Below are 23,924 nucleotides of genomic sequence, written 5' to 3'. Positions count from 1 at the left end.
AGAGGAGCCAGCTGAGGTGGCTCGGGCATCTGTTTCGGATGCCTCCTGGGCGCCTTCCTAGGAAGGTGTTCCGGGCATGTCCCACCGGGAGGAGGCCCCGGGGAAGACCCAGGACACGATGGAGGAACTATGTCTCTCAGCTGGCCTGGGAACGCCTCGTCATTCCCCCGGAGGAGCTGGAGGAAGTGTCTGGAGAGAGGGAAGTCTGGACATCTTTGCTTAGACTGCTGCCCCCACGACCCGGTCCCGGATAAGCAGAGGAAAATGGATGGATGGAGCAAGAGGCTCTGATTCAAATTCTTTGTCTGCAAACCTCCACCCTGCAGATGCATCCATGAGCAACAGTTCTGACCAGTCAGCCTCTCCCAGCATGACTTGAAGCTGGCCTATTAACCTCTGAGCTCCCTGTTAAGAGAAGTATGCTAGGTCCTGTTTATATTCCTGCAGTTTCTTGCTGCTTCATGTTTGGAGTTGAATACGTTTTTCCTCAGTACATATCTCATTGCTGATACTTCTGTCCCTGCTCACTGTCACAGATTCCTTTATACTTATGCTACATGACAAATGCTGTAGCTGTGAATTTGGATCTCACGTGACCACACACCCTCTTTCCCACCTTTCTGTACATGAATGATGTCAGGAAAATTGGCCAGGTGTCCTCTGTAGAGGTCTAGCAGGTCAGAAATGGGATCCAGGTCCTGGCGTGGCTGCTCAGCAAAATACTCCCCTATCGCCTCATAAGCCTCGCCAGTGTAGGTGATGGCTTTGTTAAGGCCCACTGAGTAGGCCTGCTGGTCCATCTCAAATGCCTGGGAGAGGAGTTTGAAGGACTGTCCGACTTTCTGGTACTCCTTCTTGAACCCTGCCATCTGTTTGCGGGCAAATTCATTGATGGTGGTGTTCATGACCACAATGTTCTCATCCATCCTCTTGGTGAAGGTCTTGAAACCTTCAACCTTGCTCTCGACTTCCTGGAGGTCCAGCGGAACAGCAGGCGTGCTTATAGAGAAAGTGGGGAAAAACATGCATTTTACTGTAGAGCTTGTGGCTTTATTTTGAAAATCCTTTATAATGTTTTACTCACACATTACCTCATCTTTATTACACAAATACATGAGAGCAGATTATTGTCCTGCCCTGTTAATCTCTCCCTTGCTATCAGAGACTCCTTATTAATAAAGCCTTGAGTTACATCACACTCAAACTGATAACAGCGTCTTGATAACGGTCAGATATCCTCCACTGTTACTGTTAAACCATTATAAAAATGATCCAAGTCCTGCTCAGCTAAATACCTGATGCAAAACTATGATGAAATCCAACACCACAAACTTAAATTTACCACAAAACTGAGTGCAATTTACTTCTAAACTCTCTTAAGGTACTTTTACATTACATTTTTTCCAACTCTCCTTATGTTACTAATTTTCAAATGTTGCAAAGAAATGATGAACTGTATCGTTTTGTACCTTCTTTCCCTCAACCTGTCACATCTTTTACTTCTACTTCAGCTAGTGAGCGCCTATTTCCCACAAGACCTTCCATAGTCTCCACAGAATGGGCTGGAACTCGATACATTCAATGGTTGATTAATGTGAGAGTGTAATCATGACGACAACAGGGCCACTAGAGTTTTTCAAGCTAAGGAGATGATATTAAAAACCTGACCTGTTTTGTAGACTCAAGTGTTTTCTGGTCTATAGTGTTAAAGGGGCAGATGATGGCCTCTGATTCTATCTACAATACTTGTTTTACTATCTACTTGCATGACTGTGGAATACTGGTGGAAAATGATGATTTTGGATAGAAGCCTGTGCTCCTGGACTACAAGTGTTTAATTTCAAACCTGGTTTGCTAAATCAGTAAAACATTCCTGCAACTCCCCACGAGCCACTGGAAACATTAGTTATGTAGGCCATATTACACAGTAACCGACAGCCATCTGCAACAGTTAGCTGCTATTAAAGGCTGTAGAAGCTGTATAGATGTGTTAAATTCAGTTTATTTAAACATCCAAAGGTTTTTCAGTGTGTTCTTAATGCATTTAAAGGTTTGTAATACAAACAAGAGCCAAATACAGGATTTGAACCCACAACCTCTGAAGCTCATAACGAAGCTTTGTACCTGATTGTGAGGAAGAAATTGGCCCCAACCAGCTCATCCCTCTCTGCCTTCCTCTTGCCCTGTTTCCAGGCCTTCTCATTTGCCCCGCATGTCAGGAAATGCTGGAAAACATCACAGCGTGCCAGCACAGGGTGGCTGGTCATGTGGTTCATCCACCAGATCAGACCCTTCCTCCGCTTGGAGATGAAGTCCTCCTCAAATCGTCCAGTGGCCTGCTTTTCCGGCAGGTGGGGCACCGAGATGACCGGGAAACGCTCCACGAGCCGAGCGTAGAGCCAGTCAAAATGTTTATACCTGCAAGGATTAAGATAGAGGGGACAAGTGGATGGTGTGAAGGGAGGTGACTAAGTGAGAGTTAGGGAGATTAGGAGGTGAGGTAAATGGCAGGAAAATGTCATCAGAGTGAAAAGAAGAAGAGCAAATATATAAGCTTGTTCCCAGCAGGACCGAGTGGAAAGTGAAATGTAAGGGAGCATGTGTTGCTTTGAAAAGACAGAGCTGCTGACAAGGAAACAATGTGAAAGGTGCAGAGGGAATTCAAGAAAGGAAAGGGGAGATTCCTGAGGACTCTAGAGGGCAAAAGGCCACAGTTGCCTATATTTTTTTGCCATTTTATGGGAACAATGGCAGCCACAGGAAGAACCACAGAAACATTCATTTTAACTGTAGAGGACCCAGGGGATCTAGTGAAAAATAAGCCCCTAGTGAGGAAACAGAAGGACAAAGAGAGTTCGTACCTGCGGTTGACTTGTACATTGGTGTGTGTTGGGGTCAGGCCATAGGACATGTAGCTCTTCATGCCTTTGAACTTGGTCTGCTTGGTGGGGTCGTCAATGGTGCACATGAATGGGTGCAGATCCTCCTGCCATTCAGGCCCATGCTTTCCCATCACTACACAGATCCTGTCCTTATCCCTCACACAAGCAGAGGCTTCCCCCAGCAGGAAGGCCTCCCCTCCAGACTTGACAAAAGTGGAGAACCTGTTGAGGTTCCTCCCCACTGTGCCTGAGCTCTTGGCCTGCTGCTGATGCTGCTGGGCATTCCCACACCGCCCAGGCAAAGAGGTGGTCACTGGGTACAAAGGGGGGGCACTGCCAAGACCCTGAGGAGCATCGCTCGCCTGAGAGCTGTCATCCCAGTCATCGTCCCAGTCATCATCACTGCCCTGGCTGGTGTGGAAGCTGCCTCCACCGCTACCGGCTCCGAATCCTCTCTGAGACTGGGTGGGTGACAGGCTTTTGGCTATGGGCAAGGAGAAGCTGTTGTTGTTGGTGCTGATGTGTTCCCTGATGATTTCCACATAGGAGGCGGGGAAGAGGCCAGTCTCTCCCCTGCTGTTCTCCCCCTCCAGCCAGCCCTCCAACTCCTCCTCAGTGAAAAGAGTCACCAGCTCATGCTCCCTTATGGAGATCTCCCCTGGATTTTCAGAGTGGAAATCATACAAGACCCTGGCCTTCAGCGCCATAATTTTAGTATTACTAATATTTTTAGTCTTTTTGTCTTTCTGTGCAGGATTTTCTCTGCAGAGTTAGCTCAGGAACTTGCGTTTCTTCACGGATCAATCCTTTAAGATCTCTACGCAAAGACAGCAGCAGAAAAATTGGCAGTTCCCCCCACTATTATTAAAATCCAACAGGCATGTATCCAAGATCCGTGCATAAAAGAACAAGAGTAGAAACACAGAGGGTTGTGTCAGATACCACCTCTTCTGTGCGGGTTCAAATATCATTTGTTTCCGCGTAGAATTTAATCCAAGTCGGAAAATGCTAAGGAGACCGGTCTTTACGGGAGATATGTTCCTCAAGGAAAGATACCGGTTAAAGTTTAGAGTTGACAAACTTGCGACGGCTGTATAGCTGCTTATTCCATGGGAAAGTCTTTTTTTACCTCCTCTCTCCGGGATGCTTGTAACTTAAAGGCACCAGTCCTAACGCGTAATAGACTGGCTGACTAAAGGAGGGTGGAGCCTGGAGCAAGTTCGGTCAAGTCACTGAATTCACACATGGAAAAAAACCCACATAAACCCGGTTGAAAGCTCTATATCTTCGTCATGTATCACACGCTTAGATAGCCTATAGATAGGATCATCGACACATAATGCACTGGATTAGATGAAGCGTGTTGCCTTTTGGTGAGTTAGACCGAGGACTAACCATCAGCCTTGGAGTCATTGCTCTGCAATTTCGAGCATAGCTCATTTGCAGTCACACCACTTATTACATAAAAGTAACAAAAAAATAACACTTTAAGTGTACACCTATATCCCTTTATTGCAAGTGGAAACACACAGGTATTCAGTGAAAGTCTTTTTGCTCAGGGTGGAGGAAAGTCCAGGGTTGAGGGTTCTGAAAAATGTTTGATCATGAAGCTTGTTAACAGTGGTTTATGAATGAGGGGGTTGACAGTGATCTCTCTCAGAAAGTTATCATGACTCAGTCTACTTTTTAAGAAAATAAAAGTTTCAATCTCACACAATACACAGCATTTCAGTCCATTTCTGAAACAGAGGGAAATCAAGAGACAAATGGAAAACAAAGACAAGCTCAAATAATTACAGCAAATAGAAAATAAGCTGAGGATTTGTGTTTAGACATTCCCTCATACTAAAGACTGAGGGGAGACCAGGCCATCTTGTCACACTTTTCAGTCTTTGTTATACATCCTGGAATCCATACATCATATTTCAAATCAAATGCCAAATGAAAGTTGAAAGTCTCAGCTATATATTTTACTTCAGAACAGAGTTATAGGTAGTTAGTCAGTGTGTATTTGTGACAATTTACCTCATCAGTTGGTAAGTTATCACAGTATAAGGGGTGAGATGTCATGCTGGCTACTGCAAGAAACTGTAACACCTGCAAATTTCCAAACTAACTTTACAATTTTAGTAAATCGTTAAAATGTTGTTCCTGATTCCACAACTCATCCCAACTACAACAGTTTGAAAATGATTTTAAGATAATTTATTAACTGTTACTACTTTGATTTATAGTATTTAAACATCTTTAAAACCAGTACTTCATAAAACAATATCTCAATAATATTCAAGATGTTTATATACTGGGGCAAGCTGCCACTTTTCACCTTGCTGCCATGTTTACTAAGGTTTGTTATTTGTTATGTTAGCACAGGGAATTAGAACAAGATATTAAAAGACACAAATCTCTCCTCTTCAAAGTAAAACATGTTTTCCTTGGCATTTTTTACTGGAAAAAGAAAACCCCATAAAATGTAATATCCAAGTTTTTAGTTTTGAATGTGAAAAACAGGGCTCATGGCAGCTGACAGTATTGGTGGCCTCTCCCACACAGGGTATTACATCAGCACACGTAGATGCACAAAAGCAATAATAAACTTTTAGGTAGTACCCAATGTTGTTGGAAATACAAGCAGTGTGACAACTTACACATATGACTTTTTGCCCCACTCTTCCCTAATCCTAACCCTAACCTCACATTTGCACTTAAGTACAGTATTTGAATAAATGTAATTATATTACACCACTGTAGAAGAGAATGAGAAAATAACCTTCATATGTCAAATTATGCACATACATCATCCTGTACAGTGAAGCTCAAACATCTAAGGAAGGTAACCGCAGTAGTAGTACATTTTGTAATATAATATAATATATAGTGCGTTTCTCCACACCAGCCACTAGTGGTCAGTATTATATCACACAGTGCCACAGTGGGAGGAGACAACAGTTCATCCTCCTGTCGGTGAAGTGGACTGTGGCAATAAACCTTCCAGACAGGAAATCTGATGAAAAGACAACTGAGCCTCCAGATTAGACAGTGAACTTCTTGATGCCATCATGAACATGTATTGAAGAACTGGCTGCACAAATATCATCTAAATGTATGTAAATTGGGGCAGAAACAAACTTAAACACTGTAGGTGTGGAAACAGTAAACCTTGAGTTATTAATGTACTGGCAACCTTTACCTTGTCCTTTTTTTCTGCTCTAGGTTTTGATGTTGTAATTTAAATATAGCACTCACCTTCCTCAGGCTCCCCCCAAATGTAACAGGTTTACAGGACCCCTGAAGTGTTCCTATTGTCATTTCTAATCTTCTTTTATATTCACACTCAGTGATGTGGCCAACTTTTTGTCTGTGTTGGTTCCAGTAGTGTAATTCATACTTGTTGTCACAACTGTATGAATATGAATATATCCAGCTGTCAAAACAGCCCTGACAGTGAAAATAATTCTCGCAACGCACATTTCTCTTGCCAATTTTTCATAAATGCATCCGTGCTTGCTCAAGGGGGATTTGTTGGGTTTTCCCTATGTAATAATATTGATAACAGTAAGGTCTAGACCTTACTTTGTAAAGTGTCCTGAGATGACTTTTGTTGTGATTTGGTGCTATACAAATAAAATTTGATTTGATTTGAATCTTTTCAGAACAGTGATCTGTGCATATTTACACATAATATGGATCATTTAAAAACTTGAATGTGAACAGTCAAGGCACTAAAATCAGAGGTGGAAAAAAGAATCGGACCATAAAACCCTACAATGTAAACACACTAGTATATTAGACCTTTGACCCCTCTTTTTAATTGCAAAAATTAAAAACTGTCTTCCAATACATACAAGCTATTTTATTCTTTGAATATCAATAGAAATCCATTACACCTTTAAAAAAAACAAACTGTCATGATGTGTGTTTTATGGAAGGCTGTGTTATTAGTACCACGATAGACAGCAGAGCAGGATAACATGTACAGTGTTCCTCTAGTTTTATGAGCTCAGAGTTACTTAACAGGATGTCTGCAATCTCTTTTCCAACTGTGTGGAAAGCTTTCCTAAAATCAGCAGCCAGCCTGTCAGTCTGGGAAATGTATAAATGATGGATTCACATTTTCCTGAGACTGTTTACAACACAACCAACCAATCACACGCTTACATGAGGAAACTGGGAAAGCCTGATGTGTACATATGTTGTTTTAAAGCTTTGTCTCAGGCAGCATGAAGAGAGATCATGGATAAACGGTCATGACTCAGGCTCCAGGCGTGGAAGGACGGGGAGGATGAGGTTCCCAAATGAGGAGTCCTGAGTGATGAAGAAGCCTGATGAGTGTGCGTGTGCATGCTGCAAGAGAACACACAGGCAAAGGTTGGTGATCACATTCATCATTTAATATAACCTTAAATAAGGCTGCAACCAACAATTGTTTAGAGATCCTTTAAATCAATTATTTTTTCAGTTACTTTGTTGATTATTTTCTGATTAGTCAATTAATCCTTTGGTTAACTTACCAAGAAACAATAACCATAACCTCTACTGGTAACTGGTATTGAGCTGGTATTCAAACATGACTACAGGTACCACTGTGGCTTGATTTAGAAAAGAAAGAATAAAGCTGCCAGTATCAGTCAGAAACCTGCAGAATTAGGTCTCAAAATGAGTCTTATGGAAACATGCCAAACAGAAGAAAACTCAACTGCATATTTACTAAACAATGTTATTTATGACTATGAAGCAGATATTTGGGGAACGAGTAACTAAAGTACTTTTTTTCAATTACTGAATGCAGTAGAGCTACATTTTAATAATAATTTGTTGTGCTCTTTGTTGCTGCCTAGAAGAAATGTGTAAACAGATGTAATGTTGCACTTGTGTTTATGTGTGTCTCACCTGCAGGGCGGCTTTCTGCTGAGCAGCGATGTGCTGTTGCTCTGCACTGTCCTTGAACTCCTTCAAACTTGGCCTGGATAGCGAGATGCTACAAGATGCAAGGGAGAAAAAGAGAGTCAAATTATAGGCTAATGGTAACATCTAAGTGGAAACTTAATGACAATACCCTCTTGTTATGTCATCTTATCAGCTGAATTAACTGTTGGAAACCCACTGCAATGAAACTAATCTAATTCCTCTGCTAATTCATGGCACACTGCTGATATGACACCGGTCCTGAATGCTGCTTTTGACTATTTAACGCTCAGATCTGAATATAAATTATTTGACATGTTCATTTCCACCGTATACTGTCCATACCTGGCACCAGGAGTGTTCATGGACTGATTCTGCAATAACCGCCTCTTCTCCTTATCCAGCTCAGCAAGGATTGCCACCCGTGCCTTGCTTGGGAAGGCTAGGTGGAAAAATAAGAAGAGAAAGAAGGACAAGAAAGAGCCAGAACATTATGTATCAGCTAACCTAATGTAATTCATCAACATTTTCAGAAGATAACTGTGTCAACTACAAAATAAATGTTAAAACTAATGATGAATTAGGTATTTTACTTTTTTTTTATAGTAACTGGATTTTTCTGCCTCAAGTGGAGGAGTTCAAGTATCTTGGGGTCTTGTTCACGAGTGAGGGAAGGATGGAACCGGAGATTGACAGGCGGATCGGTGCAGCTTCTGCAGCAATGCGGTCGATGTACCGGTCCGTCGTGGTGAAGAAGGAGCTGAGCTGTAAGGCGAAGCTCTCGATTTACTGGTCAATCTACGTTCCGACTCTCACCTATGGTCATGAACTTTGGGTCATGACCGAAAGGGCAAGATCCCGGATACAGGCGGCCGAAATGAGCTTTCTCCGCAGGGTGGCCGGGCGCACCCTTAGAGATAGGGTGAGGAGCTCGGTCACCCGGGAGGAGCTCAGAGTAGAACCGCTGCTCCTCCACATCGAGAGGAGCCAGCTGAGGTGGCTCGGGCATCTGTTTCGGATGCCTCCTGGGCGCCTTCCTAGGGAGGTGTTCCGGGCATGCCCCACCGGGAGGAGGCCCCGGGGAAGACCCAGGACACGCTGGAGGGACTATGTCTCTCGGCTGGCCTGGGAATGCCTCTGCATTTTCCCGGAGGAGCTGGAGGAAGTGTCTGGAGAGAGGGAAGTCTGGGCATCTTTGCTTAGACTGCTGCCCCCGCGACCCGGTCCCGGATAAGCGGAGGAAAATGGATGGATGGATGGATTTTTCTTCCAGTTCCTGAACACTTTAGTACTCAAGTGAGATGAACATTTATAACACTTCTACATAGAGCCAGTGTTAGAGAGGAGCCACAACACCTGTAAGACAATTGTGTTTTTTCATATGGGGTCCGACAGAAAGGCTTTCAGGGGATACACAATTTGTAGTTCCGGTCCTGGAGTCAGGCGCTGATACACATTGATAAGATAAAGACAAATGAGTTTCCAGTGTCGACTGGCCAAAAAACAAAAGATTTACCTTGTCCTGGAGGATTAGCAGTCATGTCAATGCAGGAACTGGCGAAGATTTCAGGCTAACGCTACAACACGGATTGTAATTGTTTCACTTAACTTTAATCTGTGTTAGCTTCCACTTAGTTGTTCCACCAGTGAATGGAAGACAACCATAAAAGTCATCCTGGGTTATAAGTGTAAGTTAAAGCTGATATAAATTACACCGTAACTGTTGTTGTACAGCTCTGTAACAGCAGCTAAACATTTAAAATGACGACAAAACTCTAGGTTGTGTTTCCTTCCACCGTGTACCGGGTTTTCAGAGAAGTCGATTAGATAGAAGAAAATAAGACAAGTTCTCACTCTGCTCCTATTTCCGGTAACCAACAATTATTCATGAACATAAGCAAACTGCCTTGCTGAAATTATAAATGCATTTAAAGTACGCAGTACGCTCTTTATATGAAACAAAATATCATATAAAAGCCCGGTTACTTGGAGTTGTTTATGGGAAATATGTTAGCACATAAACATTAATGACTCTAAAAAATACAATTTGTTTCCTCAAGTATATAGCTAGGCTATGCTCCATAATTTCAGCATAGGTTAGTCAGTCACATGCACAAGTTGTTTATTCGAGAGCACCAATTACTAACAGCATGCAATTTCTCGCTGCTTACCTGTTTAAAATTATCAACCGCAGCCTCACAAGTAAATACATAAATGCATAAAAATCGTATCTTACGATCTACTTGCTAGCTTTTGCCCATAGGCTAGCTTTCAGCCACTTCTTCAGCGGATGAGGTTTTCTTGAGAGAGGCCGAGCGGCCCTACTCGTTTTGTTGGAGATAAGAAAGAATGAGGTATGTCTGTGAAAACTGAGAAACCATGACAGTTTTGACATTAAATTACCTTTTTGTCAAATAATGTATTTGTAGTTGTATTAAATTTTTATTCATAATTAGTGCTTTTAGATTACATTTTTTATATTCTGTTTTATATAAATAAAATGTCAGTTTTTAAATTCCGAGTTACTTGTCTTCGCATTAGCCTATCTTTAAGGGCTACTGTTGTCACATGATACATATGTTTTTATCCGGGTTCTTTCAGTGTAACATCCGGAGTTGCGCAGTGGGAGTCAGCTGACAGTTGTGGCCAACCAGCGGGTGTAACATCTTTAATGAAGATACGCTGAACGGAGAAAAATAGCTTTCTCCGTCTTCTCTAACCGTATCAGCCGCGGAAAACAGGAGAGCTGTTATCCTCGATACAAGGCCACGACTTCCCGCCTTCCGCAGGATGAGTGTCGGCGCTCCGAGAGGCCTGGCAAGCTCGGGGCAGAAGCCCATCGCGGAGATCCTCCACCCGCTGTCCGCCACCGAGGAGCTGCTCTCCCCGGGGCCAGATGTCACCGTCACCATCGGAGGGGACAAGGTAGGGACTGATGGGGCTGGACCGAGAGAGGTTTAAAGACAAACAGGGTATGGACAGATGACGGTTTACCCAACTAAACTCTAAACTTCCTCACTAACCCGCTTCAGGATGGCTCCAGTGTTTGTAGCTTAAATCCATCAAATAGCAAACTGATCTAAGTTTAATGGAGAAAACGAGAAAAATGATCAGCTTACGCATTTTCTGACCAGTGCTCATTATTTTTTGCCTGCATTAAGGTTTACTGCTCTTGACTGGAGGTTAGAGTTCAGCCTGTACCGCCGGAGTTTGCTTCTGAATCACTGGATGAAAGATAGATATCAAAACGGTAGCTTAACTAGCTAACTACACCTTACAAATAGACCCACTTCTTATTGCCATACAACAACAAAAACAAACGTGCACAGCGAAAATGGGGCACGAGTTTACAAATTCACACATTCACAAACACACACGTAAAAGTTCACTGAGTAATGTGTTTACACCATTTAAACTGGTGTTGCATTACCCTGACCTCGGCTTAAGCATGTTTTGGTTGAGAAGCAGAATTTCCTCTATTCACTGTCAATAAAGGGACCTGATATCTGTGCAGGTGTGCTGTGTGTGTGTAAATGGACCAGGCAAACAAATCACAGAGTTTTCATTCTCCCTGCTGTTGTTTTACCTAGGAGCAACAGCCTTAGCAGCCACTGTGGTATTGCAGTTAATTATTGATAACAGGAGATGCTAATCCTTCACTCTCCTTTCAGCAAGGCTAATTTGCAAAGTGAGGGTATGGTACTTACCTTTTTTTGCAATGATGAAAAACAGACCTGCTCCCATTATAATGTTCTCAGATTCATCCTCATTGTCTGTCTTAGTGTGTCGGTGTTGTGGTTGCCTGGTTTTCACAGTGATGTAGGGATACAGTGCATTGCAGTTATCTGAACTGTGATTACCAATGCAGGTTAGCACCACAGTGTGAAAAAGAGCACTTACAGTATCAGCGGCCTCTGTGGTTGTGTGTGTGTGTGTGAGAGAGAGAGAGAGTGGGGTGATGAAATGAGAAAGAAGCGACAAAGGTGAAGCACTTGTCTTGACACTGATTGAATTAGAAGGTTTCATACATGTCCGTGTTAGGTGATAAAACAAAAAAAAGAGTGTACAGTAGAAAAGGTGATTAAGGTTGAACATTAGCTCTACTGCTTTCCCATGTGCACCATAACCTGTGCCAAGAAGAAAGTATTTCCATCCTTATGTGATGCAAGATGTGGCCCCAGAGGACATCGGCAGCTGGTCAGAGGTGTTGTCAGGAGGTCAGATTACCTGTTATGTGGCCCTCCTGCCTCAGTGTTTTGCCTATCTTCCTGTTGCAGTGTTTATGTTTTGCGCAGTGTTTACATTCTGTTGCCTGCTGTCCCTTAACTTTGTCTGATGAGATTGCCTGAATGTGCAGCAGTACAGTAATCATCATAAAATTATAATGTTTTAACACTTACTATTCACTGTAAAACATTTGTTTTTTCTGACTTTTGGATATTGAACAGCGTTTAGAAGTAGAAAATCAACCACATAATTCTCTTTTCTCTAATAATAACATGGCCAAATACACTACTTGTCTCTTCAGTCTACAGCTTCCACTTTTTCCATGTTATTTGTCATTTTACACCTTTTTTCAGCCTTCTTGCTGTGTTTGAATGCAGCCTGTAAAGAAAGCTTGTTTGCTCTCTAATTGTTCCTACACAATACATTTGAAAACATGAAAGTGCTAGAACAAGTTTGACTGGCAACATTCTGCGCCGTCATGGCATTAGGAGGATGGCAGCTTTGAATAAGCTATATATACTTGTGCACCCAGTTGATAGTGATACTGATTTGATTTGTTTTTGTTGATCCAAGTCCTGAATTTTCCTGCAACTTCATGATTATGTTGATCAATGCATCAGTCACTTCTTTGTTCAGAAAGTAGGAAGAAGATGTGATGAAAGGCACTTCACAAGAAAATTTGCACCATTAAAAATGAAACTTCATTATCAGTTGATCAGTTTCTAAAATACAATAAAATGAAATTAATTTTTTTTGTTAATCTGGTATAACTACCCATTGTTTTCCTACAGTTGGTATATTTTGTATGAAGACTGTGTAAATGCATCCCCATTCTACAAATGGTCCATTTCTCTCCTCTAGTCTATCATTCAATTAGAAAGACAAGAGTGGTGTCAGATGATGCATGATGTGTACACAGCAGCAGCAGCCTCAACAAGAGCCCCAGTGACAGCGAGAGATGACTGCATCAGTCTAACAGCTCTTTGTTCACAGCCTTTCCACACTGCAGCATCTGAATTTGATGTCACCATGGTATCATATTTGCCCACACAGGAAGCGGGATTGACCAACGGCACACCGGTGGAGATGTCGAGTCCCGCCTCTGCATCCTCACTGTTCAACAGGCTGCAGCTGGATGACGACCTGGAAGCGGACGCTCGGGACCCCTACTCCTCCACGGAAACACGTGATCTTTTTGTCACAGTCGATGACCCAAAGAAACATGTGTCCACCATGGAGACATACATCACCTACAGAGTCTCCACCAAGGTCTGCTATTGGCTGGTGTCATGGTAACATTGTCTACCTGGTTTTCTATGGACAAGAACTTTCTGATTTAACCCATATTTAATGTTGATGCTAACTATTTCTCAGAACACAGTTAATATACTTGCATCACTTGGAAATACTTGGCAATTAATGATAGTGAACATTTAGTCACCTTAATATTTGTCATATTCTGTAGCATTTGATTATTGTTTTAAAAGTTTGCTATCCAAAAGTTAATAGCTGGTTGATGAACAGTCATGTTTAAATGCAAGAAAGTCTGTCTGTCTTTATAAGATCTCAACGCAAAGCTGATTCCTATGCCGCAAACCTTATCTTGTTTTGTAAAATGCTGCGCTGTAATGCTAATACAGTTAGTATTTATTGGAGTGAACATGCAAAACTTTCATTGTAGTGGTTCTGGGCACTAGTAGTGCTGTAGTGTTTTGTGAGTCAGTCCCTATTTAGTTTTTTTGCTTGAGGGCATACGTACACACTTATACATGCTTCTGACAATCATTCCATGTTCTTCCTCAGATGAACAGTTGGTGGGGGTGACGAATGTAAAAAAGTAAAGGTTTCAAAAAATTGGCTGTGCAAATATTTCATCAAGAAGGAAATGCAGTTAACGTTTGCCAGGTTTTAAGAATACACATAATACAAGTTGGTGAGATGCACTTAATAAAAACATAACTGTGTGTCTGTAAGAAAACTCCACAGTCCACAGGGTGCCTTAAAGGACATAAAAGAATGGGACTTTCTAAATGTCAGAATTTTAGAGGTCAACCACTTGTGGCATTAGCTTGTACCTCACATTCAGTCACATTTAGCAGGTTCATTATCTGACTGGTTCTTCACACTGCAGACATGCTCTTTTCCCTTAGATGCATTCAGTAACTTAAGTTTATCAGATGGATCCTCTGTTTCATTCTCCACTCTGCTGGACATGACTTCATCTGCTCTGACTTTCGGCAGAGGACTGTTGGAGGCCTTTCCATCGTGTAATGAAAGCAGCAGATTCTGAGGGTGACACTGCCAGGAGCTGTCGGGTGGCGTCACAACAACAGTCGCTGTGTGCACTGTGGTGCTTCAGCTCAGAGGCCTTTTAGACAAATATCTCAACCCCGTACAAACCTAAGTGTTAATTGAGAGCGGGGGGGGGGGCTTTTAACACTAGACCGTTAGAGTATTTGTGTGGGTGGGTGCACCGTCAGCTGTATTTCAAGGGCAGTAAACATGCACAGTAATCCTGTGTTAACTGAGATGAACAGAGATGTGGTCACCGTCCAGTCTGTGTACACAATCATTCAGCAGTTGGGTACTAATGCATTCTACAGACATTTATTAACCTATTTATACACAATGAAATCTAATCATAAATAAACTAATGCCAGCTCTGTTTTCATTATTTAATGTTGTTCACACACCATTCATTTCCTTGACTTGAAATTTAAAGTACTTCCTGTTGGCAGAAACACACAGTGGGTCTCCAGCTGTAGAAGGGACACAAATTTGGGTCCCTTTTCAGGGTTGTGTTATATTAAACATCAGGATTGGGCTTTAAATGTGTAATTTAAACACTGTATCATCCCAGTTAATGTGCCAAATGTGTGTTTTGTTTTTTTTTCTTTTTCCAGACAACACGAATAGAGTTTGACCTGCCGGAGTACTGTGTGCGACGGCGCTACCAGGACTTTGACTGGCTGAGGATCAAGCTGGAAGACAGTCAGCCGACCCACCTCATCCCCGTAGGTCACATGAGCCGCAACGCAACCTAATGTCCCACTTTCCTATGAGGAACGCTTAATTTGCATTCTCTGCTCTGCTTCTCCTTTTTTCCCTCATCTCCAGCCGCTGCCAGAGAAGTTTGTGATGAAGGGCGTGGTTGATCGTTTTTCTGAGGAGTTTGTGGAGACGAGGATGAAAGCTCTGGACAAGTTCCTGAAGCGAGTTGCAGACCATCCTGTCCTCTCCTTCAACCCTCATCTAAACGTTTTTCTGACTGCCAAGGTAAGACGGCACAAGGGCGGGAAGTTCACTCTTTTCATTAAATATTCTTTGATCAGATTTTAGGGACATTTTATTTTGTGTTTGTTTTGTTTTTTAAGAATGTAATGTATAAATATAGGACAATTGTTAAAATTTTGAATATATTCTAATGCATGTCAGAAGTGCCTCTTAATATCACACCAAAGTTGAACACACTGAGGTGCTCTCTGAGGTTTGTAAGCTGTGGTCATTGTGGTTTATTCAGGAACACAAGGGGCTTTTCCTGTTGCATGCTTGTATGCAGTTTATTTTACACAGCACCCTGTAATATTGCATGGTTTTATGCAAATCTAAGTGATTAATCTTCCAGTAAAATACCCAGCCACTGGATACAGACCTTCTGACTCCTTACTTGTCTGTGTGTTTTCTCTATGCCTGCCATCAATCACAAATTTTGTCTCCAAGTAGCTGAGACACAAGATAAGACCTCATTGATCCCTGTGGGGAAATGAGACTGTCACAGCACAACAATCATTGGACTCAGTAAATACAGTAGAACACAAGCATACATGACCGGTATACACAATATACAATGCAAAATACTGTAGGTGATAAGCTGCTAAAGGACATAATATGGCCTGTTGTCACTATGTGTCTGCAGGACCTGAACAAGCGCCAGGGTCTGGCCCTGCTGTCCAAAGTAGGCGAGTCAGTGAGGCACGTGGCTGGAGGATACAAGCTGCGGACACGGCCGGCCGAGTTCTGCGCCATGGGAGAATACCTGGACACCTTCAGCCAGAAACTGGGAACCATCGACCGCATTGCTCAGAGGATCCTCAAAGAGCAGTCAGGTATCAGACCAGTAGATGACACTGAGGCATGGTGGTTGAGGACGCTGAGCTTTCACTCATCTGCAGACCTGGACCAGTGGTTTCACAGATGCAGGATGTGGTGCAGATGGTTTTAATCCATTTAACTCATTGTTGATAGTAAAACTGACAGTAAAAGAGGAATTCATGAGAGATTTTACAAACAAAATGATCTCAAACTCAGCCATGAAAGCAAGCAACATAATGCACTTATTACCCAGAGCAGCTGAAACTAGATAAGCCAATAATAATTATATAAATTTGGAAATACATTTGAAATAAGAAATATACACAAAACAAATCACCGCAACAGTACAAGTCTGACAAAACTTGATGTAAAAGTTCCAAGATGTAACAAGTACTGTCACTGGCTACAGAGCTGATCTCATCTTGTTTGTGAAATTCTTTCCAAACATGCATTTTAGACACCAGGAAGCAACATTTAGAAACACTGATGTGTGCAACATTGCCTCAAGTAATACTCCTTACACTCTAACTACTACCCTACTATTTACTGGCAGCTATTTTTATGTACTACATTGTGCTTGTTGTTGGGTTCAGTCTAACACTGCATCTGCAGTATTGACTTACAGTATTTACTGCTGTGGTGAGTGTTTAGAGAAAAACCCACAGACCTTTGGGCCTTGCATGACAAGTGCTTCTGTAAATACCTGTCATCTACCATGAGAAATGCTTGTTTGTCACCATCTGGTCAGGTTTTAGATGAGCTGCACTCAGTGGCCTGAAAATCTGCAGCGTAAACGGAAGGTTCTTGTTTTATATTAGAGGCAATAAAATTGAAAGTCAGGGGAGTTGTAGATAACGAAGGACTAGGAGTTGACAGAGGTGGTTAAAAAAAAAAAGTGAATGCTATACATTCTCTACTCAGCAGCCTGTTGTCGGACCATCTGCCCCTTATGTTTGATTTACAAATATAGATTTTGCATTGAACATGCTGATCCCTCCTTATCGCCTGTGAAGAAAGAAAGTTGTGTGATTTGTTTCCATCCGGAATTGTCTTGTCTTGTATCAGTAGAAGTGGAACAACATAAAGGAAAGAAGAACACAACTCTGGTTTTGTTTGCCTACTGCATGGCTGTCTTACCTCTTCTTGTTTCTCTCTCACTCTCTTTAGAGTACCTAACAGAGCTGCGTGAGTACGGCACGGTCTACTCTAGCTGGGCAGGGTCGGAGGAGGAGCTGCGACGCCCCCTGGAGGGCGTGGCTGGCTGCGTGACGACATGCAGTGGGGCGCTGGAGGATCTGAGTGAGAACATGAGCCAGGACTTTCTGCCTGTACTCAGAGAGTACGTGCTCTACATAGAGTCCATGAAGGTGAAGAGGGACGAGGGCGCTCGTACGGGGTCACATTCTTATGTTTGTTTGAAAATGAAACAGTTATTAAAAACTAATTGACAGTTGTTTCTTTGGTACATTAAAATAAGCATTGTCCTTAGCCTCTACATTGTCAAGACATGTTTACACTTATAAATGTTTAGGTTTTAATTGGAAACAGATGAAAAAGAGTTTACCTGCTTTGTGCAAAGGTACAAACTGTCTGATTAATGTCATTTGTTTGTATATTATTTATCACAGGGAAAAGGCATAATTTAGGCAGGGGCGGGGGATCCTGTTTCAGCATGTTAATATTTTTCACTTGCTGTTGTTTCCCAGAAAACTTCCAGCGTCGGTAAAGGTCACACTAAGTGCAAGTTGCTGCAAAACAGCTGATATTTTCTGTTTTGATCACAGAATGTTTTGAGGAAGCGAGACCAGACCCAAGCAGAGTACGAGGGCCGACTAGAAGCAGCCATACTGCGCAAACAGGACGACAGAACCCCTGTAAGCATCCTCCTTCTTATGAACCTCCTTTCACACATGGAAGCCCTAAAATTGCTAGAGGGTCAGTGGTTTTCCATAGCTTCCTAAAATTTCCCTTTAAATATGAGTATTTCAACCAGACAGTCAGTTACTTATCACATAATTTAATTTCAAAGTGCAGCTGGTATGCACTCTGGCCAACACAGTTATTATATTTATATTTGCCAGGGTGAGTTGCTCTTTTATTAATTTTTTAAGGGACATGTTTGTCTTTATTAATCATCATGGACAGCCATGGACATTGATGCATATACGATGGACATGGTGTCACCACTTCCCTCCATTATGCAGACATTAAGCCAAAATATCATCAATACGGTGGCTGCCATCTTGCTGTTTTGCGACCATATTCTACACAGAAGCAGCTGGAAGTGGACTGACAGCATCAGACCGCCAATCAAAGCTGTCAAATCATCTCTTTTTATATCATCAAATAACTGATTAAAAACAAACCTACCAGTAGAATGACCACTTCCGTTGCCCACCCTCCAGTTCTGTAATCTGTCATCTTGTGTTATGTCCCTTCAAGTCCCCTGTAGCTGTAGTTTTGTCTGTCTCGCTGTAGATGCCAGCGGAGGTAGAGAAATGCCAAGACAAAGCAGAGTGTTTCAATGCTGACCTGAAGGCAGACTGGGATCGCTGGCAGAGCAACAAGAGACAAGACTTCAAGCAGCTCCTCACAGGCATGGCGGATAAAAATATCAACTACTATGACAAGGTACACTGCTGTAAACACACTGCGAAAGCATGGACTTTAAAATTGTTTGGGAAGATTTCAATGTCTTGTTCTCACTAATTGAAATGTTTTCATGGTTGGAACAGAAACAGAGTGTCAATTGTGTTGTAATAGGGTGGATTCAGGAGCTTAGTCTTCACACCCTCCAGTAACATGACAAAGCAGATGCTGATCTGCATGCTTCTCACAATAGCACTAAAAATAGAAAGGTGTCTGTGGAGAAGTTGGTGATTGTTAGTGCTGAGTATCATTAAAAAATGTTGATACCGAGACACCTATAACATACTGGGATACTCTAAACATGTTTCATTAGTCACTGTTGGCAAAAGGCTACTTTATTACAGACCATAAGTCCATAGTAAATGCATAGTAAGATGTCAGTACTATTAAATAATCTAGTATGTGTAGCAAGATGAGCTTTGGGACCAGATCCAGCACAGCACTAGCTGAGCTGAAATGAGCTATCTGTTGCTGACCTTTTTATTTATCCAGAGTACCTGAATCCTCTTCAGTAGACACAACCTGTTCACACTCACACAGTTACACAAGCAGACACTAGGAAGCTGCTCAGTTAGATGCTTTGCTGAAGGGCATCTAATAGGTGGTAGTGAGGCAGGAGCAAGGGCTGATCGTAACGACTTGACTTATCAGAGCAGCGGGGGGGGGGGAACTGAACTACTGTATTTGAAACACCGGAGTTGGCTTCTTAGCATTTCTGAACAAAACGGATGCATGCACATTGTGGATTTACATGAAACCAGTCTCCTCCCTCTGTCTCTCCCTTTCACCCCCTACCCACATCCTTCTCCACCCTCTGCAGTGCCAGGCAGCGTGGGAGTCTCTCATAACTCTCCTCCAGGACAAACAAACTGAGGACAAGACAAGCGAGACGAACTGAAACATCTGCTCGTGTCTCCGGCTCGTATCCCTCTCCCCCTCTCTGTATTGCACACTCTCTCATGCCAAGGAAAAGGACCAGCCTGGCAGCAGATCTGAACTGTTGGACTTTGCCCCCAATCTCTTGTGAGGTGTACAGAGGGGGAGTCGTCTCTTAGAGACAGGGTTGTACGGAGGTGGTACAGTAGCAAATGGTGTGTTCAAAGACAGTGGGGAAAGAGGAGACACCTGTTATGTACAGACCTTTTTTGTCCCTGTTCTTAATGACGGTTTTCTACATCATATTTCCAGTTAACAGTTGGTTGCCAGTGCTATTCGTGTTTATTTGATCACGGTCTCACAGAGACACGTTTTCTTTCTGTTGTCTCCATTTTCACATTGAGGCAAATGTGAAGATGAATTCTTGAAAACCTTTTGAATCCAGATACTGATATTTTGCAGTATGAAGTACCTTACCTTACTTTTTTTCTACAAGTATTCAGATCATCCCCTGTTAGTTTGGAAAAACAAAACTTAACACCAGAGGCATCAGATTGGCTGTAATTAGGAAGCAAGTTTGTAGTTGATTTGTTGACCACTTTACAAAAGTTCAGAAACATTACGGTTTCATTATACCTTTCGGGCCAGACGGGGCAAAGAAAAGGCAGGAGGTGTAGTGGCAGATGTCAGACGAGGCTTCAGTAAAAGTCTGTTGTCTTTTTTTTTTTGCCGCACACCCTTACAGATATACAGACAAGCGCAAGTGTTGGAGTTGATGAGTTTGATTTGGGTTATACTGTATGTTTGTCTTTTGAGCACAGTACAGCAGCACCACCTCGTGGTCAAACTGCTTATAGCCGAACAGTGTACTACCTCTGTTGGGTTCTCTTGACATTTATATTTGACCATGGCCATTCAGCTGGGGATGCTAAATGCCACACTAAGCAGATTTACCCAGTGAAAAGCACAGAGAGAGACAACTGTAATTCATTCTGTCTAAATAAACCATCAGATATCGATGTTTGAAAGCACTTTTTAATTAGTCAATCTCATTTACAGATTTTTTTTTTTTTTTAAGAAACGTGGCATTATCCCACAACAGAATTTGTGTTTTGTTTGAAGAGAAGTAAGTCTTAGTTTGGAGCTGTCATGTGAACAGCAGGGGAATTACACATATTCATGCTGCTGCCTCACAGAGCAACTAACATAATTTAGGCTGTAAGGAAAAATCTCTGCTTCGCTGGAAAGCATCACTCAGTGATGGGAATGCTGTTCAAGTCATAGTCATGTATTTCAGAAATTCTAGTCTGAGTGATGCACCCTTTACTTTAAACTCCAAATTCCTTGTTTTATTTCCCCTGTTATGAGACTAAATGACTCAGTAAAGTGGAAATCATTTTCAGTTTGGTTCTGTTGAAACCTCTGTGGCAGTTTGACGACCTGACCGCGTCTGCTGTGACTCATGGGAAACATCTGTAAGAAGCTGTAGCACTGCAACATGTATGACCAAAAACATTTGTGCGACAAATCCTTCCTTTTTTTTAAATTTTATTTTAAAATGCTGCTGATGTGGCCTTGCCTTGAAGGAAAAATCCTGAGATATTCAGTTACATGTCAGTGTGTAATCTGTTCTGTGTTCTGACTTTTGTTTCTGTCCATAGAGAGGTACTGTAGGTTGGCAGTTATAGCAGAAATGATGACAGTGCCAAGAGGAAGACGGTAAATGTTTCAGTGGTGCCAGTTTGAACCGCTGAAACATGTACAGTGGTACTGTAGTGTGTTAGTCATACAGTTAACCAGAGATATTTAAAATCAAACAGGACCAAGAGCTTAAATGAGATTTACCATTATTCTTTCAAATATGTTCATTTCATCAGTGTAAAGTAGCGAAAACTTGACCAATGATGAACAGGGTAGACTCAGTCAAGTGACATCTTCCCAGAACCCCAGTGTAGCCCCATAAATGGGAAATATTTCTCAGACACAATATAATCATCATTTGGTTTAGTTTTTTAACTACATCTCGAATTACTGACAGAAACAAAGTGCTGATTTACTTTTGAGACTGCATGCTCAGAGGATCTGTTAAAGAAAACGGTTTATTTTAACTTTCCTTTTGCCAAATTGTCTTTGAATAACCTTTTTTTGGGGGGGGGTGATGATGTCATCTTACTGAGCCTGCCCTCAGCGTAACCAAAATGAAGTGAAAGTGATGAAATGAAGGTTTAGTACTAGGTCAGTTTGTTTTTTTTTTTGTTTTTTTTTTTGCTTCTGTTCCCCTTTAGCTTTAAAGGCATGAAGCAGCTACTGCCAGACATTGGCGAGGTAACAAATGAAAAATACTGTATTTTAATTTAGGAGGTTGAATGTAGTCAATTAGATGGAGAGAGAAGAGTTGTTCTGGTCCAGTGTCGAGGCAGCTACAGGAGACAGTGCTACGGATGCTAAATTACTGTATTTGTACTGAAATGTTGAAAACGAAGAGCCAGAGTCAAAGGTGTTTAGAAACCAAACAAACCTTCTGTATTGTCTGGCTCTTTCACAGAGTGTCACTAGCCCAAATTACTGCTGTAAAAGAACTATCGTTTAACTCTTTGCTAATTTTCAGTATTTTTTATAGTCAGTGACATTTCATATAAACATGCAGCACAAAAAACGTTGTAAATGTTGATCCAGACCTCACCGATTGAGTCGCTATTATTCAGTTACCAACACCAGGAAATCAGAAAAAGGCAATGCATTGAATGGAAGCCCCCTGTTGAGTTTTTGGCCACTAGTAGTGCTGCATGGTTTTTGTATCGCAAGGAAACATACAATGTGTTTTTGTAAGAAAAACAATGTAAGCATAAATTTGTTTACAAGCAAACTCCATGGTGCGACTTTAAACCAGATTAGCGGTATCAGACTGTAAAGTCGAATACAGTCATTTCCAAAGTCCATTTACCATTTGATATTGGTGCATTACACTGTGAAAATGAGACAGCAGGGGCATGTGGCGATTTCAGCCAGTAGAAAATGTTCTCTGTAACAATGGTACATTTTAATACTGTATATGGACTAAAGAAGAACTAAGAACTAAGGAATAGTAGATGTACCAAACATGGTAAATGTTTAATGGAAAAAAGTCTGACAGTAAAAAAAACAAAAACAAACAAGTTTGATCATCCTCTGCTTTTTGTTTACTGGTTCAGATTGGTAGTTGGTACCTGCTGTTTGTTTGCACACAGGCACTGTGACTTTCAAAGGGAGGTGTCGGTGCACCTCAAGACTTTCCCGATATCTGGTGTAAATGAAGTACATGTCACTGATTAAGTGAACTGAACAAGCAGACTTGACTGAAATTTCTTTTTTTGATCTTAAGGCAATATACTGTACTGTATATTCAATATTCCCAAATGTACAGCTATATGTATGGTACAGCTGAGTCTATTTTTGTACAAAAGGATGATGGCTAGGGTTCTATGGAGTACTTTAAAATATTTTAGAAGGGGCTGGAGATTTGCACTAGCAATACAAATCTGGAATAACCAAAATATAAGGAATGAAAAATGTTAGGACAATAGTTTTCAGATTAATTCACTTCTCCTTAATCATAGACATCGTAAAAGGCCCCTCTTAAATGATGTGCCTACTGACTAACTTTGTGCACTATACTCAGTACGTGGCACCACTTTCTGGCAGAAGAACTTCATTTTCTTTCTTTCAGTTGCCAAAAATGACAGTAAATCGTCTGGTGCTGAACTGGACGTATTGTGTTTCAGTTTGGAACAATTAATAAGGGCAAGAAAGGCATAGTCTACAAAGCACATTCAGGTTAAATTCCCTAAACAAGGATGTTTTTAATTAATGTACAAATCAAATGTTTACCTCCTAATGTCCTCCCATCAAGTCAGCACAGGATAAACCTGATCAATTAAGCCTGTAAAGGAGTTTGTGACATTCACATGACTTCTGAACATGTGAATCTAGGTTGTCTTTTTCCTTCAGTCTCTCCCCAGGGGGTACTGTTTACGTTCAGAGTCCCTATTGTAGTTTGGCTGTGAATAACATCTTGTAATCACAAATAAGCTTGTATATTGATGTTGTTTTTGATGGGTTGGGGGATATCTTGGACCAATAATAAAAAGTATGAACATATTTGATGGTTTGATTTGTCTCTTTTCTTCTGTAATGCTTTATTTGTTTAATCCAGTTGAAATTTATTGTAGGTGTACAAAAGGATTTAATGAATTGACTTTATGTACCTGATGTATTTATGACCTGATGGAGGACATTACAAGTGCTATGGATGAG

At 41.6% G+C, this 23,924-nt stretch overlaps 3 protein-coding genes across 3 annotated transcripts in view; 1 reads left to right on the top strand and 2 right to left on the bottom strand.

Moving 5' to 3' along the window:
* Window positions 1–4,040, bottom strand: part of LOC109965671 (sorting nexin-18-like) — an 11,851-nt gene extending 7,811 nt beyond the window's left edge. The window contains exons 1-3 of the mRNA XM_020609882.1: window positions 2,862–4,040; window positions 2,125–2,418; window positions 617–999 (exon numbers count right to left, since the gene is read on the bottom strand). Of these exons, the coding sequence (XP_020465538.1) occupies window positions 617–999; window positions 2,125–2,418; window positions 2,862–3,589 (1,405 nt within the window). The 5' untranslated portion in view covers window positions 3,590–4,040. The remainder of the gene's footprint in view (window positions 1–616; window positions 1,000–2,124; window positions 2,419–2,861) is intronic.
* A 2,674-nt stretch (window positions 4,041–6,714) lies between these two features.
* Window positions 6,715–9,652, bottom strand: inip (ints3 and nabp interacting protein). Its single transcript, XM_020609804.1, has 4 exons — window positions 9,304–9,652; window positions 8,133–8,229; window positions 7,773–7,860; window positions 6,715–7,226 (listed from the first exon to the last, which is right to left on the bottom strand). The coding sequence occupies exons 1-4, from the start codon at window positions 9,326–9,328 to the stop codon at window positions 7,128–7,130; spliced, it is 309 nt and encodes a 102-aa protein (XP_020465460.1). The 5' UTR covers window positions 9,329–9,652; the 3' UTR covers window positions 6,715–7,127.
* A 371-nt stretch (window positions 9,653–10,023) lies between these two features.
* Window positions 10,024–23,776, top strand: snx30 (sorting nexin family member 30). The gene is made up of 10 exons (XM_020609803.1): window positions 10,024–10,141; window positions 10,389–10,712; window positions 13,068–13,283; window positions 14,918–15,028; window positions 15,132–15,290; window positions 15,931–16,120; window positions 17,274–17,473; window positions 17,891–17,980; window positions 18,585–18,737; window positions 19,576–23,776. Exons 2-10 carry the CDS (start codon window positions 10,578–10,580, stop codon window positions 19,651–19,653), a joined length of 1,332 nt encoding a protein of 443 aa, XP_020465459.1. The 5' UTR covers window positions 10,024–10,141; window positions 10,389–10,577; the 3' UTR covers window positions 19,654–23,776.
* Window positions 23,777–23,924: the final 148 nt, after the last annotated feature.

This window comes from Monopterus albus, unplaced genomic scaffold (genome assembly GCF_001952655.1).
Source record: "Monopterus albus unplaced genomic scaffold, M_albus_1.0 scaffold102.1, whole genome shotgun sequence".
In the NCBI taxonomy this organism is placed as follows: Eukaryota; Metazoa; Chordata; class Actinopteri; order Synbranchiformes; family Synbranchidae; genus Monopterus; species Monopterus albus.
The sequence above is the reverse complement of the archived record's forward strand: the minus strand, read 5'-3'. Positions and strand labels throughout refer to the sequence as shown.